This window comes from Pan paniscus, chromosome 2, assembly GCF_029289425.2.
Source record: "Pan paniscus chromosome 2, NHGRI_mPanPan1-v2.0_pri, whole genome shotgun sequence".
Classification (NCBI taxonomy): Eukaryota; Metazoa; Chordata; class Mammalia; order Primates; family Hominidae; genus Pan; species Pan paniscus.
In genome coordinates, this window is record NC_085926.1 from 134313818 (window position 1) to 134328890 (window position 15073).

Genomic DNA, 15073 nt, shown 5'->3' on the forward strand with positions numbered 1-15073 from the left:
CAACAGAGCAAGACTCCATCTCAAAAAGAAAAAGAAAAAAAAAAAAAAGAAATTTGAGGCCAGTCATGGTGGCTCACACCTGTAATCTTAGCACTTTGGGAGGCCAAGGTGGGTGGATCACTTGAGGTCAAGAGTTTGATACCAGCCTGGCCAAACAGGTGAAACCCCATCTCTACCAAAAATACAAAAAAATTAGCCAGACGTGATGGCATACGCCTTTAGTCCCATACTCTGGAGGCTGAGGCAGAAGGATCACTTGAGCCTGGGAGGCGGAGGTTGCAGTAAGCTGAGATTACGCCACTGCACTCTAGCCTGGGCAACAGAGTGAGACTCCATTTCAAGAAAAAAAAAAAAAAGTAAGTAAGAAATTTGAAAGTTGAATTACTCAAATATATTTATATATAAACAAAAAAGCCAGTTAACTCACTAGACACTGAAAAAGAATAATACAAGAACAAGATATGCTGATTATACAGACTGTCATTTTAAGAAACTAGAATACAATGGAATTTTACTTCCGCAAATCCCCTTTCTAGTCAGATTACCTGGATTACAGGAGTGGGAACTGAAGCTAATGGGTGAATACAGAAGAGTAATCTATGCTACTTTATCTACTTCTCTTAGTTCATATAAAATGTCCTTATATTGATGCTTCCTTTCCAATTTTCTTTTTCCTAAATGAAACCAATATTTTATCTTATTTTTAGAAAGCAGCATGGCATCAAAAGCACTTTTTCTGGCTGGGTGGGGCAATTCACACCTATAATCCCAGTACTTTGGGAGGGGGAGGCAGGAGGAACGCTTGAGGCCAGGAGATCAAGAACAGCCTGGGCAACAAAACAAGACCTGTCTCTACAATATATCAGCCAGGTGTGGTGACATGCACCTATAGTCCCAGCTACTCAGGAGGCTGAGGCGGGAGGATCTCTTGAGCCTGGGAGATTGAGGCTGCAGTGAGCCATGACCGTGCCACTGCACTCTGGCCTGAGCAATAGAGTGAGACCCTGTCTCTACAGAAAACCAACTTTTTCCTAGAGTAGCTGCAGAAAGGAATTCAGATGGCTCGAGTAGTAAGATCACACTGAGATGTAAATCATGGTATCTTGGTTATATTTTGTATCCATTTTGCAAGTAGCTTTATTAGATTGGCTAAGGTTTTTGCTTCCTGGTAGATCTAGTGAAACCGAGAATTAGAAGACTGAAACCTACATATACCCATATATAAAAGGGCTAAAATAGTTTCAGTTTATCAGTGATCTACTAACCAAGATAAGAGGAGAAACCTCTTAAAGAGACAGAGTCTCACTATGTCTCTCAGGCTGGAGTGCAGTGGCACAATCATAGCTCAATGCGGCCTTGACCTCCTGGGCTCAAGTGATCCTCTTGTCTCAGCCTCCCAAGGGGCTGGGAATATAGATGTGTGCTACCACACCTGGGCTAATTTTATATTTTTTGTAGAGACAAGGTCTTGATATGTTGCTCAGGCTGACTTTGAACTCCTGGGCTCAAACAATCCTCCCGCCTCAGCCTCTCAAAGCGCTGGGCTTACAGGCATTAGCCACCATGCTTGGCCAAGAAGAGAAACCTCTTTCAACAAATTAAGTTGACGTTTTTAAAATACAGTCTTGGCCGGGCGCAGTGGCTCATGCCTGTAATCCTAGCACTTTGGGAGGCCGAGGCAGGCGGATCACAAGGTCAGGAGTTTGAGACCAGCCTGGCCAATATGGTGAAACACCGTCTCTACTAAAAATACAAAAAAAATTAGCTGGGCATGGTGGTGCACGCCTGTAATCCCAGCTACTCAGGAGGCTGAGGCAGGAGAATTGCTTGAACCCAGGAGGCGGAGGTTGTGGTGAGCCGAGATCGTGCCATTGCACTCCAGCCTGGGCAACAGAGTGAGACTCTGTCGCAAAAATAAATGAATAAAAATAAAATAAAAGTCTTGTCAGCAAGATATCAACAATGAAGAACCCCAAATATGGAAGGCACAATTAAGATGGTGAATTTATCATATAAGCTATATTAGAAAGAAGCTTTCCTAAAGGCACAAAGGCTCAAATTTGACATCTTAGGAAGAAAAAAGATCTTTAAATGTAGACTGACCCATAACAGCAAACTATATGATTACAGTCAGTGAGGAAAGGTAAGGGAGTTTAATTCCTATACACACAAAAATAGAAGTATATAGATTTTAAATGTGTGATTCCTTTTAATTTTCTTCCACAATAGTAGCAAGCACTACAGGCACACACCACTACACCTAGCTAATTTTTTTTTTTTTTGTATTTTTTTGTAGAGACCAGGTACCACCATGTTGCCCAGGCTTTGTTCCAAAATTTTACATGGCTAGCGGAGGACCAAATTTAGTTGTGTTTTCATCCATAACCATGAAATACGGTTAACATAATCACAGTCAGAAAATGAAGCCATGGAAAAACTAATTAGTAAACACATAAAACTTTAGCTCAACATTATCTGACAAATATAGATTTTTGGAATGGGCAGAAATAAACAGTAAAGTAGCAAAACAAGGACCTAGACCAGATAAAAATTCTCAGAATACAAAAATAAAGCCTGCTAAAAATTTAGTGATCAATTTTCATGATGAAAAGGCAGCACAAAACTAAACTTCTGCTTACCCAGAATAGGCAAATACGTTTTTCTAACTTTGCCTTGGTACACAAGGCAAAGAAGTTAACTTATTAGGCCACTGGTTGGCAAACTTTTTGTGTTAAGGATCAGATAGTAAATATTTTAGGCTTTGCAGTCCATATGGTCTGGATCCAACTACTTAACTGTCAGTGTAGCATGAAATAGTCCTAGATAGTATATAAATGAATGAGTATGGTTGTGTTCCAATAAAACATCATTTACAAAAACACATCAGGTCAGATTTGGCCCATGGTCTGAAGTCTGCTGAGCCTGTTCTGAGCTATAAAGATCTTTGGAGACAAACTGTATTATGTTTCTTTGTACCTACCACAGTGACTAATATATAACAAGGCTCATTAAATTACTTTTCACCTGAAGTAAGTCATTATCCATACTATATATAAAACAGAACTAAATTCATTCACTTGGAACAAGTGACAAAAAGAACAAGACACAAAAGGCCCCACCATTGTAGAAGGGTAAACACTATGCTGTATTTCTGAGATTGTTTTCTTCTAAGAGTAATTGCTACTGGCAACTTTCTTCAGAGGGATAGAGGGAGAGTGTGCAGCTTTTGTGAATATATAATAAAACGACTATTTGATATTTAAACCCCAAATGTAATACCTAGTTTTCAGTGTTGTTGCTGCTCTTGGCGATCTGAATCCCCACCTGCTGACTCCTGCCATTGCCTCAAAGGCTAATCCACTTATGATCCAGGAACCCTTAAGCTGCCTACTGTAGTTCCAAAACATCTTCTGATTTCTTTCCTGTAGTATACAAAGATGAAGGAAGCTAAAGAAGGAGTCAGAGGAACAGGGGAAAAGCAGTGACTGTTAGGACCAAAGTGAGAGACTTGAATTCCCAAATTATCCCAAAAATTCAGATGGAGGACTAAATCTATCACGCTGTATCCCAAACCTACACTACCCATCAAGTATGTTTATGTATGCCCATGGCCTCAGGCAATAGTTCAATAGTTCATTTTGGTTTGGGGGAGAAGACTACAAAAACAAAGATTAGGACTGCGACTTAATGCCAACAAAATAACATTTACTGTTAATTCAAACACTTCTTTCAATTTCATCTTCTCAACAAACCTATCCAGCAGTGAGTATCATTCTCATTTTATATATCAGGAAAGTGAAGCTCAAGGTGAAGTACCTTGCTTATCTTGCCACAGGTGGTAAGAAGTGGAGTAAAAATTCAAACTCAATTTTAACTCCAAAGACCATGTTCCAACACACACACAAAATGCTGGAAACAGAAGAACTGGGAGCTGCTTTTTTGTTTGTTTGTTTTTTTGAGATGGAGTCTCGCTCTGTTGCCCAGGCTGGAGTGCAGTGGTGCGATCTTGGCTCACTGCAACCTCCGCCTCCTGGGTTCAAGCGATTCTGTTGCCTCAGCCTCCTGAGTAGCTGGGATTACAGGCACACACCACCACGCCCAGCTAATTTTTATATTTTTAGTGGAGACAGGGTTTCACCATGTTGGTCAGGCTCATCTCGAACTCCTGGCCTCCAGATCCGCCCACCTCAGCCTCCCAACGTGCTGAAATTACAGGCATCAGCCACCGCACCTGGCAGGGAGCTACTTACATAGATAAATTGTGTAAGCAACAAGAAGTAATTTAACAAACAACTAGTAACTGTTACTTATTAGGAAAAACAATTTTTAATGAAAAACCTACTGTAGTAAGGAAAATGATTACTGTATCACTTAGGGGATATTAAGCAGGATAAGATACCCATTTCTTTTTTACTCAAATAAATAACCTGACAGGAAAGGAAACTTCTTTTATCATTAACTTTGGTGGAGGAAATCTCAAATCTCTGTACTAGAAAGTGTTATGTTTTGTCTAAATATTCTTTTTTTATATATAATAAGTTTAAAAAATAGAGATGGGATCTCACTATGTTGGCCAAGTTGGTCTTGAACTCCTGGCCTCAACCAATCCTCCTGCCTCGGCCTCCCAAAGTGTCTAAATATTCTTAATATTGTTTTAGGCTTCTGATAAGCTTAGTGAAAACATATTTTTACAATGTAATACTTGTTACTTAGAATTAATTATCTTGGTCCTGCCTTGTTACTTAGATCATGAAGTATTAAATGTCTTAAGAAGTCTGGATATTTGTAAACGAGGCAACTGTCTCTTAATAAGTAAAAACAGCATTCACTGGGGACAGGCTAGTGAGGCTGAGAAGGCCTTATGCTTTATTTACTTATTTGCTTATTTAATTTTTTTTGAGACTGAGTCTCACTCTGTCACCCAGGGTGGAGTGCAGTGGTGTGATCTCCGCCTCCCAGTTCAAGCAATTCTCCTGTCTCAGCCTCCTGAGTAGCTGCGACTACAGGCGCACACCACCACACTTGGCTAATTTTTTTGTACTTTTAGTAGAGACGGGGTTTCACCATATTGGTCAGGCTGGATTTATTTATTTTTATCATTATTCTTTTCTGAGATGGATTCTTGCTTTGTCGCCCAGGCTGGAGTGCAGTGGTGCCATCTCAGTTCACTGCAGCCTCCACCTCCTGGGTTCCAGCAATTCTCCTGCCTCGGCCTTCTGAGTAGCTGGGATTACAGGCGTGTGCCACCACATCTGGTTAATTTTTGTATTTTTAGTAGAGATGGGGTTTTACCATGTTGGCCAGGCTGGTCTCAAACTCCTGACCTCAGGTGATCCGCCCATCTTGGCCTCCCAAAGTTCTGGGATTACAGGTGTGAGCCACCGCACCTGGCCTTATGCTATTTTTTTTTTCTTTTTTTTTTTTTGAGATGGAGTCTCACTTTGTCACCCAGGCCGGAGTGCAGTGGCATGATCTTGGCTCATTGCAACCTCTGCCTCCCGGGTTCCAGCGATTCTTCTGCCTCAGCCTCCCGAGTAGCTGGGACTACAGGTGCCCGCCACCACGCCCAACTAATTTTTTCTATTTTTGGTAGAGATGGGGTTTCACCATATGGGCCAGGCTGGTCTTGAACTCCTGACCTTGTGATCTGCCCACCTTGGCCACCCAAATTGCTGGGATTAGAGGTGTGAGTCACCGCGCCCGGCCCCTTATGCTATTTTTAAAGAGGGGATTCCCTACCAGCAAGCAAGCCTCTATATCTAGGGGCTCAGGAACAGGGCTGCAAACACAACATGGTACTCTTAATGGAATGCTGAAACCATGACTTGTAAGTCATTTTCTAAATCGAAGATATTTATTTCTGGTTTTCAGAGAATTTTAAAATATTGGGTTGAATATAATTTTGGAGAAGTTCTGAATTTGGTATGAATAGACACCTACTTTTACATTCCAGATTCTTTTAAATGAATATTCTGAGAGCTGAACATGAAATGGATATTAAACAAGACCTGTATCTTTCTTCTCTAACTTTTCTAGACCAGCCAATCAGGCACTTGTGATTGGACATAATATTAACAGGAACACATGTATTAAAGAACAACTCTGGAGTCATGGAACGACTGAAAGGAAAGGCTTAGAACTAACTAATGGAACAGAATTTCCAATAAATAAAAGGTGGGGGCAAAGATTCTCTAAGAAAAGAAGTGAAATAAAATGCTTACATGCGACTAAAAATTTGTTCCTACGAGGATCACTATTATTTCTCACGCCTGGCCCCACTCCCTTCGTCTCAAAGCAGTTAACTCTGCAGATAGGGAGTTGCTATCTGTATTTTGTTATTACAGGAATTCCGGGCCAGGACTCTAATGAGCTATCTCTTGCTCACTGCTATTCTGAAGGAATGGGTAGGGAAGAGGAAAGAAAGAGCTACAGAAAGCAGCCTGTAGATTTTTTTTTTTTTTTTTGAGACGGAGTCTCGCTCTGTCGCCCAGGCTGGAGTGCAGTGGCGCGATCTCGGCTCACTGCAAGCTCCGCCTCCCGGGTTCACGCCATTCTCCTGCCTCAGCCTCCCGAGTAGCTGGGACTACAGGCGCCCGCTACCACGCCCGGCTAATTTTTTGTATTTTTAGTAGAGACGGGGTTTCACCGTGTTAGCCAGGATAGTCTCGATCTCCTGACCTCGTGATCCGCCCGCCTCGGCCTCCCAAAGTGCTGGGATTACAGGCGTGAGCCACCGCGCCCGGCCGCCTGTAGATTTTTACACATCTGAGCCTATTTCTAACACATTTGTAGGAATGCATGTTTGTGGGAAGGATAGCAAGGTTAAACATGTCTTCTCATGGGGCTTGGCCACTATCAGTCCCACCTTCACCCTTACTGCTCTTTTCTCCAGTCTGTTTGCAGGTCAACAAGTTGGAATTTTCAGAGGAGAACATTTAGTCAAGACAGTGATGGAAGGACAAATTTTACAACTAAATACCTCAATAATAATTGGACTTGTAGCTACCTAGGGTATATTGACTTTCTTTGACATAAAGGATTTGAAACAGGGTGAGGGTCCAGAGGTAGGGATGTTTGGCCCAGGCCCTCCCTATTGCAGTCTAGAATAGAAACATGCAGGGTAAGGCAGAGAGAGTAGCACAAATATAAGACTACAGAAAGCAGGACAGCTCCTCCCAGGAGAGAAAAAAAATAAGGATAAATTCTAGATCCGCAGGCCAAAGAAAGTAATAGGGCATTACTTTAGCCCTCTTTTTTTTTTTTTTTTTTTTTAAGACAGAGTCTCATTCTGTCGCCAACCTGGAGTGCAGTGGCATAATCTTGGCTCACTGAAACCTCCCCCTCCTGGGTTAAAGCGATTCTCCTGCCTCAGCCTCCCAAGTAGCTGGGACTACAGGCGCACGCCACCATGCCCAGCTAACTTTTGTATTTTTAGTAGAGACAGGGTTTCACCATGTTGGCCAGGATGGTCTTGATCTCTTGACCTTGTGATCCGCCCGCCTCGGCCTCCCAAAGTGCTGGGATTACAGGCGTAAGCCACCATGCCCGGCCCATTTTAGCCCTAACTCTTATTTGCCTGGCTCTTTAAATGTCTTTGTATATGTCCAGAAGGAGCTGAAGGAAGAAGGATGTTTTCTGCTACAAAGAAAAAATGAAGGTTACTTCCACAGGACCAGCACTAGGGGGCACTGGAGCAAAGTATACTTAGCATGACCTGTAAGACTGCCCCAGAGCTTCCAACTCTGGGAATCAGGGGAACAGAGGGAAACCTACTGGTGAAACCCAGTGCACTTCCATTTCAAATAACGATCAAAGCTTTTTCTTGATATAGTCTTCTCATAAACTTTATTTAATAGTGTTTACTGTTGAGTTAAATTATAACTTGAATTTAAACTTCAATTATAACTACCATTCATAATCTCCTGAATGAGTGTTTATGACAATAGAAAAGAAAAAAAATTTTAGAAAAGTACTCTTTAAAAAGCGATTTGGCAGTATGCATCAAGAACCTTAAAAGTATATACAATCATTGACCTAGCAATTCCATTTCTAAGAATATAATACAAGATGAAACAATGAAAAACACAGAACAAGCTTTTTGCACCACAGTGCCCATCATCACAGCATTAATTTTATTAGTAAAAATATTTAAACCCAAATATCTAAGAGCGGAGAGAGGTAAAATAAATTACGGTATAGCTACACAATAGATTATGCATATATTAAAAATATTCTCTATAAACCTTTCTTAATAACTGAAGAAAATATGTTAATTGAAGAGAAGATAAAAATTGAAAGTACATTGTAATCTCAATAAAATTACAAATATACTAAAGAAAAAGCACTAAAGAAAATACACCAGGCTGGGCGCAGTGGCTCATGGCTGTAATCCCAGCACTTCGGGAGGCTGAGGCAGGTGGATCACAAGGTCAGCAGATCGAGACCATCCTGGCTAACACGGTGAAACCCCGTCTCTGCTAAAAATACAAAAAGTCAGCCAAGTGTGGTGGCATGCGCCTGTAGTCCCAGCTACTGGGGAGGCTGACGGAGGACAATTGCTTGAACCTGGGAAATGGAGGTTGCAGTAAGCCGAGATTGTGCAACTGCACTCCACCCTGGGTGACAGAGCCAGACTCCGTCTCAAAAAAAAAAAAAAAAAAAAAAGAAAATACACCAAAATATTAACAGTGGTTATCTACAAGTGGTAAGAGTCAGTTTTATTTTGTTTATATTACTATTTTTGTATTTCTTCTTTTATAATGAGCATATGCTGAAGTAGGAGAGCTCAAATTTATGAGAACTCTACCTTGTATTTTATAACAAAAAATAATAAGCATATTTTATTAATAAAAATATGTGACCTCTTGAGAGATTTAAATGTTTCTATAACTGTATAAATGACTACAGAAAGAAAAACAAATAATGGTTGGCTGGCTTGCTCCCTCACTATCTAAATGACCCATTTCATTTTAACATTTTCTCAACAAAATAATACAAAATTACCTTACGTAACAAACTTTCAGCTTGCTTCTAAATGACCAACATTACAAATATTAAATACATTTAACATATATAAAAATCCCAGTATCTACCATACTACATTTAAACTTCGGGAAAAAAATTAAGGGGAAAAAATGGATAGAGTTTTAGGTGCATTATCACAGAAGTCCTCCATATATTGTTAGTCCTGGCATTACAAACTGAGCCAACTTTTGTAAAAATACAAAAATTAGCCGGACATGATGGTGGGTGACTGTAATCCCAGCTACTCAGGAGAGGCTGAGGCAGGAGAATCCTTTGAACCTGGGAGACGGAGCTTGCAGTGAGCTGAGATCATGCCACTGAGCTCCAGCCTGGGCAACACAGCAAGATTCTGTCTCAAAACAAACAAATGAACAAACGAGCAAACAAAATGTAAAACAATAAGGTAATGACAACAACAAAGTCCCTTCCTACGCTTCATCTTTTTTTTTTTTTTTTTTTGAGACAGAGTCTCACTCTGTTGCCTAGGCTGGAGTGCACTGGTGTAATCTTAGGTCACTGCAATCTCTACCTGCTGTGGGTTCAGGCGATTCTCCTGCCTCAGACTCCCGAGTAGCTAGGACTACAGGCATGTGTCACTACACTTGGCTAATTTTTGTATTTTTAGTAGAGACAGGGTTTCACCATGTTGGTCAGGCTGGTCTCCAACTCCTGACCTCAAGTGATCTGCCCACCTTGGCCTCCCAAAGTGCTAGGATTACAGGCATGAACCACTGTGTCCAGCCTGAAACATGGATTTTTCTTTTTTTTGAGACGGAGTCTCGCTCTGTTGCCAGGTTGGAGTGCAGTGATGCAATCTTGGCTCACTGCAACCTCCGCCTCCTGGGTTCAATCGATTCTCCTGCCTCAGCCTCCTGAGTAGCTGGGACTACAGGGACATGCCTATGCCACCACGCCCAGCAAATTTTTGTATTTTTAGTAGAGACGGGGTTTCGCCATGTTGGTTAGGATAATCTCTATCTCTTGACCTCGTGATCCGCCTGCCTTGGCTTCCCAAAGTGCTGGAATTACAGGCATGAGCCACTGCACCCAGCTGAAACATGAATTTTTAAAGTTTGCATGTGTCTTAAAAATTCATGCTTTTGAAGATTATCACTTAGAGAACCATTTTAAAATTATAGACAGAACTGATGTACGATGACTACTGAATATACCTTGGACTTTTAAAGAAACTACCAACAACTTCAAAATGAGAAGAAATAACTTGAGAGACAAATACCTAAGAAAAATTCCACATATGCTATAAATGCACATAAAACTATAAATTGTAATTAACTGAATAAAACACATAAAAGATGCTGCAGCATTCTTTCTGGCATAAAGAAAATCAGTGGGTCACACCTGTAATCCCAGCACTTTGGGAGGCTGAGGCGGGTGGACTGCTTGAGTCTAGGAGTTTGAGACTAGCCTGGGTAATATGGTGAAACCCCATCTCTACAAAAAATATAAAAAAGTAGCCAGGCGTGGCTGGGTGTGGTGGCTCACACCTGTAATCCCAGCAATTTGGGAGGCGAAGACAGGCAGATCACCTGAGGTTGGGAGTTCGAGACCAGCCTGGCCAACATGGTGAAACCCCGTCTCTACTAAACATACAAAAATTAGCCAGGCATGGTGGTAGGCACCAGTAATCCCAGCTACTTGGGATGCTGAGGCAGGAGAATCGCTTGAACCTGGGAGGTGGAGACTGCAGTGAGCCAAGATCATGCCACTGCACTCTAGCGAGACTCTGTCTCAAAAAAAAAAAAAAAAAAAAAAAAAATGTAGCCAGGCGTGGTGGCACACACTTGTAGTCCCAGCTACTTCAGGGGCTGAGGTGGGAGGATCACCTGAGCCCAGGAGGTTGAGGCCACAGTGAGCCGTGACAGTGGGCAACCAGGGTGAGACCCTGTCTCAAAAATAAAACAAAACAAAATCAGTTCTGGTAACAAAATCTGCATTGCCAATGAAATATGTAATATGACTAATACAAAAATAAAACTATCTTTTATTAGGAGAATGTGTCAGACAAAAAAGGCAAGGAATTTCAAAATAATTCTGCTGTAAAAAGATTAAACAATAGAAAATATTCAAAGAAGTCGATTGAAGAATAGAGATTCTCATTCCAATTATGGAATATAGTTGTAAAAAGACAAAATTTAGGCTGGGCACAGTGGCACACACCTGTAATCCCAATACTTTGGGAGGCTGAGGTGGGTGGATCACTTGAGGTCAGGAGTCCAAGACCAGCCTGGCCAACATGGTGAAACCCAGTCTCTACTAAAAATACAAAAAACCCGGGCATGGTGGCATGCGCCTGTAATCCCAGCTACCCGGGAGGCTGAGGCAGGAGAATCACTTGAACCCAGGAGGTAGAGGTTGCAGTGAGTCAAGATTGCACCACTGCACTCCAGCCTAGGTGACAGAGTGAGACTCCATCTCAGTTAAAAAAAAGACAAAATTTAAATTATTAATAGATTTACAAGGAGGAATTAACTATCAATTATGCTGAATTTTTATGGAATAACATATTCTAAATTTACTAAATGCAATAATCAATATTTAGCCAAAATGCAAGTAACTCAACAAAAATGATGTCTGTGGGAAAAACTATCTAAAACTCAATCAGAAGGGTGAGAATAAAAGCAATTGTGTAAAATCATTAAACCCTTCCTATCAAATTTTAATATATAAATTCAATCTCCTTTGACTTTACTATATTAAATAACATTTCAAAAAAAGACAAGAGGCTCGCTCTGTCACCCAGGCTGGAATGCAGTGGCAAGATCTTGGCTCACTGCAACCTCTGCCTCCCAGGTTCAAGCGATTCTCGTACTTCGCCTCCAAGTAACTGGAATTACAGATGTGCGCCACGATGCCCAGCTAACTTTGTATTTTTAGTAGAGACAGGGTTTCATCATGTTAGCCAGGCTGTTCTGGAATTCCTGACCTCAGGTGATCCGCCCACCTTGGTCTCCCAAAGTGCTACGATTACAGGCGTGAGCCGCCAGGCCCAGTGTAACACAGTTTTTTTTTTTTTTTTTGAGACAGAGTCTCGCTCTGTCGCCCAGGCGGGGGTGCAGCCACGCGATCTCTCCGCTCACTTCAAGCTCCACCTCCTGGGCTCCAGCCATTTTCCTGCCTCAGCCTCCTGAGTAGCTGGGACTACAGGCACCTGCCACCACGCCCGGCTAATTTTTTTGTATTTTTAGTATTGACAGGGTTTCACTACTGTGTTAGCCAGGATGGTCTCGATCTCCTGACCTTGTGATCCGCCCACCTCGGCCTCCCAAAGTGTTGGGATTACAGGCGTGAGCCACCGTGCCTGGCCTTTTTTTTTTTTTTTTTTGGAGACAGTCTCGCTCTATCGCCCAGGCTGGAGTGCAGTGGCATGATCTTGGCTCACTGCAACCTCCGCCTCCCGAGTTCAAGCGATTCTTCTGCCTCAGCCTCCCAAGCAGCTGGGACTACAGGCGCCTGCCACCACACCCAGCTAATTTTTGTATTTTTAGTAGAGACAGGGTTTCACCATACTGGCCAGGCTGGTCTCGAACTCTTGACCTTGTGATCTGCCCGCCTCGGCCTCCCAAAGTGCTGGGATTACAGGCGCGAGCCACCGCACCAGGCTGTAACACAGTTTTAAAGTGGCTTTCATTACTAATAAAAGGTTAACTGTTATTTTTGTTTTTCAAGACTGAAATTATTAATAAAAGAGAAAAACCAAGAGGCTAACCAATATATTACCATTCTTCTAATGAAAAAGAATTTAAAAATCCTACTACTTTCTAAATGCAGAGATCCTCAAATTGTTACTCAGAAAGGAAAAAAAAATTCTTACTCTGAAAAAATAACACTCCATATCAAGCTGTTTGTTCTATATGCAAATGCATTACTCATCTTTACTGGTTAAACAGCTTGTTTTGTTAAGAGGAGATACACAAACATACTAATATCTTTATTTGGTTCTTTATCAAATGTTTACTTCTTAGTCATGTTCAGGCCTCTCATTACATGAAATAACTGAAACATTTATATTTGTGTCAGATAATTCCAATGTGAAGTATTTTTTGTCTGATTCTCTTCATGGTTGTTTTCATGAGTGATATTTTTGCTGTGAGCTCATTTTGCTTAAGGTTTTACTTGTGGAAAATTCTTTAAGGCAAGTTCCTTCAGAAGATATTTAGATTTGATTCTGTTAGGTGGTTGGGGATTACCACCATTATAGAACACTTAATCAAAATCTCAACTTTTTTTCTTTCTTTTTTTTTTTACCATCAAAATAGTATGAATTCAGGTGAAAACCTATGCAAAAGCTAAGTCATAAACTTTCATGGGAGATTTATTTTTCCCCATTTTAATCAATGACAAATTTTAAGACAGACTCTTTTCCTTATAATCCCCCAGCCCCTGAAGGAAACTGGAGTGCGTTTATTTCTAGTTCACCTCTGTGGTAAGAGCAGGTCGTTAGGATCCCAAAATTATCTGGGAGATGTGGCCACCTATGAGACATTCTATCCTGGATGGACCTTGAGAAACATCCTCAAGGTAAAGCAGGCTTCAGTGCACTTTTTGGCTTTCTTGATTTTACTTTCTTTCATTTAATCCCTAGCCCACATTTTTCTTTGTTTTGCATGGTCATGGATACATTTTAAGTTGTTTTTAACTTCAAGAGGGTTGTTCACTTTGTGTCTCTAGGTATCATACTACTATCTTTCAATGATGTTATTCTTTTTTTTTTTTTTTGAGATGGAGTTTTGCTCTTGTTGCCCAGGCTGGAGTACAATGGCGCGATCTTGGCTCACTGCAAGCTCTGCCTCCTGGGTTCAAGCGATTCTCCTGCCTCAGCCTCCTCAGTAGCTGGGATTACAGGCACCCAACACCACACCCGGCTAATTTTTTTGTTTTTTTTTTTTTTTTTTCAGACAGAGTCTCACTCTGTCGCTCAGGCTGGAGAGCAGTGGCGTGATCTGAGCTCACTGCAACCTCTAACTCCCGGGTTCAAGTGATTCTCCTGCTTCAGCCTACCGAGTAGCTGCGACTACAGGTGTGCATCACCATGCCCAGCTAATTTTTGTATTCTTAGTAGAGATGGAGTTTCACCATATTGGCCAGGCTGGTCTTGAACTCCTGACCTCAAGTGATCTGCCTGCCTCGGCCTCCCAAAGTGCTGGGATTATAGGCGTAAGCCACCGTGCATGGCCTCAATGTTATTCTTTTTAATAGCATGTTACCTATCAGAGCTCTTGTGTCTACTACAGTGATTTTATATAAGAAGTTTTAATCTGTGTGTGTGTGTACATATATATACACACACATAACTATGTGTCTTTTGCTTGAAGATTTTGGCTCTTCCCAAAGAGGTAAATGTATACTTACTCATAAGATAAACCAAGAACTGGTAATAATCATATATTTTATTAAATATTACAATAATTTATATTATACAATAACTGATAATAATAAATTATTAAATAGTTAAGCAAGGTTATTATTTCAGTAATAACCCTTCTGCCTACAGAAACTCTTACTTACTTTGGAAGGAGAGCCATCAGTAATTTTCACCAACTGCCAAAGAATCGAATAATGGGAACACTGCAGTGCTTGCACGACTATCTGTATCAAATGAAAAAAAATTTTTTTAATGAAAAATTCAAAAAAATGAGATCATCTGTTTGCACCGTGCTAAGATAATATTTATCACAGTTATTATTTTATAGTATAGCTTCAAGTCCAAATTTTTGTATAATTAATGAGAATGTATAAAATACTTGGTTAGAAAGGACAAACCAATGTATCAATCTGGAGAATAAAGACACAACATATGGGAATAAATACAGACTGAAATAGCACTATGTTTAAACAAAAATGTAGTGTCATGATATTTTACTTAGTCAAATTTTTAAAAGGAGACTGATGAAATTATTTTTATCCAAATTTTATAGTTGAAATAACTGAATCTAAAATATTTACCCACATTTTATAAGAAAATTTCTACTTCTTTTAAAGTATTTTAATGTGAAAACAGTCATATCAAATACACATTTATGAGTATAAA

At 40.6% G+C, this 15073-nt stretch overlaps 1 protein-coding gene across 4 annotated transcripts in view; it reads right to left on the reverse strand.

The window, feature by feature from the left end:
* The window catches only part of STAG1 (STAG1 cohesin complex component), a 407390-nt gene that overhangs the window by 48185 nt on the left and 344132 nt on the right, over window positions 1–15073 (reverse strand). For all 4 annotated transcript variants that reach the window (XM_034957447.3, XM_034957449.3, XM_034957448.3 and 1 more), the window contains one exon: window positions 14551–14631. In XM_034957447.3, coding sequence (XP_034813338.1) covers window positions 14551–14631 — 81 coding nt within the window. The remainder of the gene's footprint in view (window positions 1–14550; window positions 14632–15073) is intronic.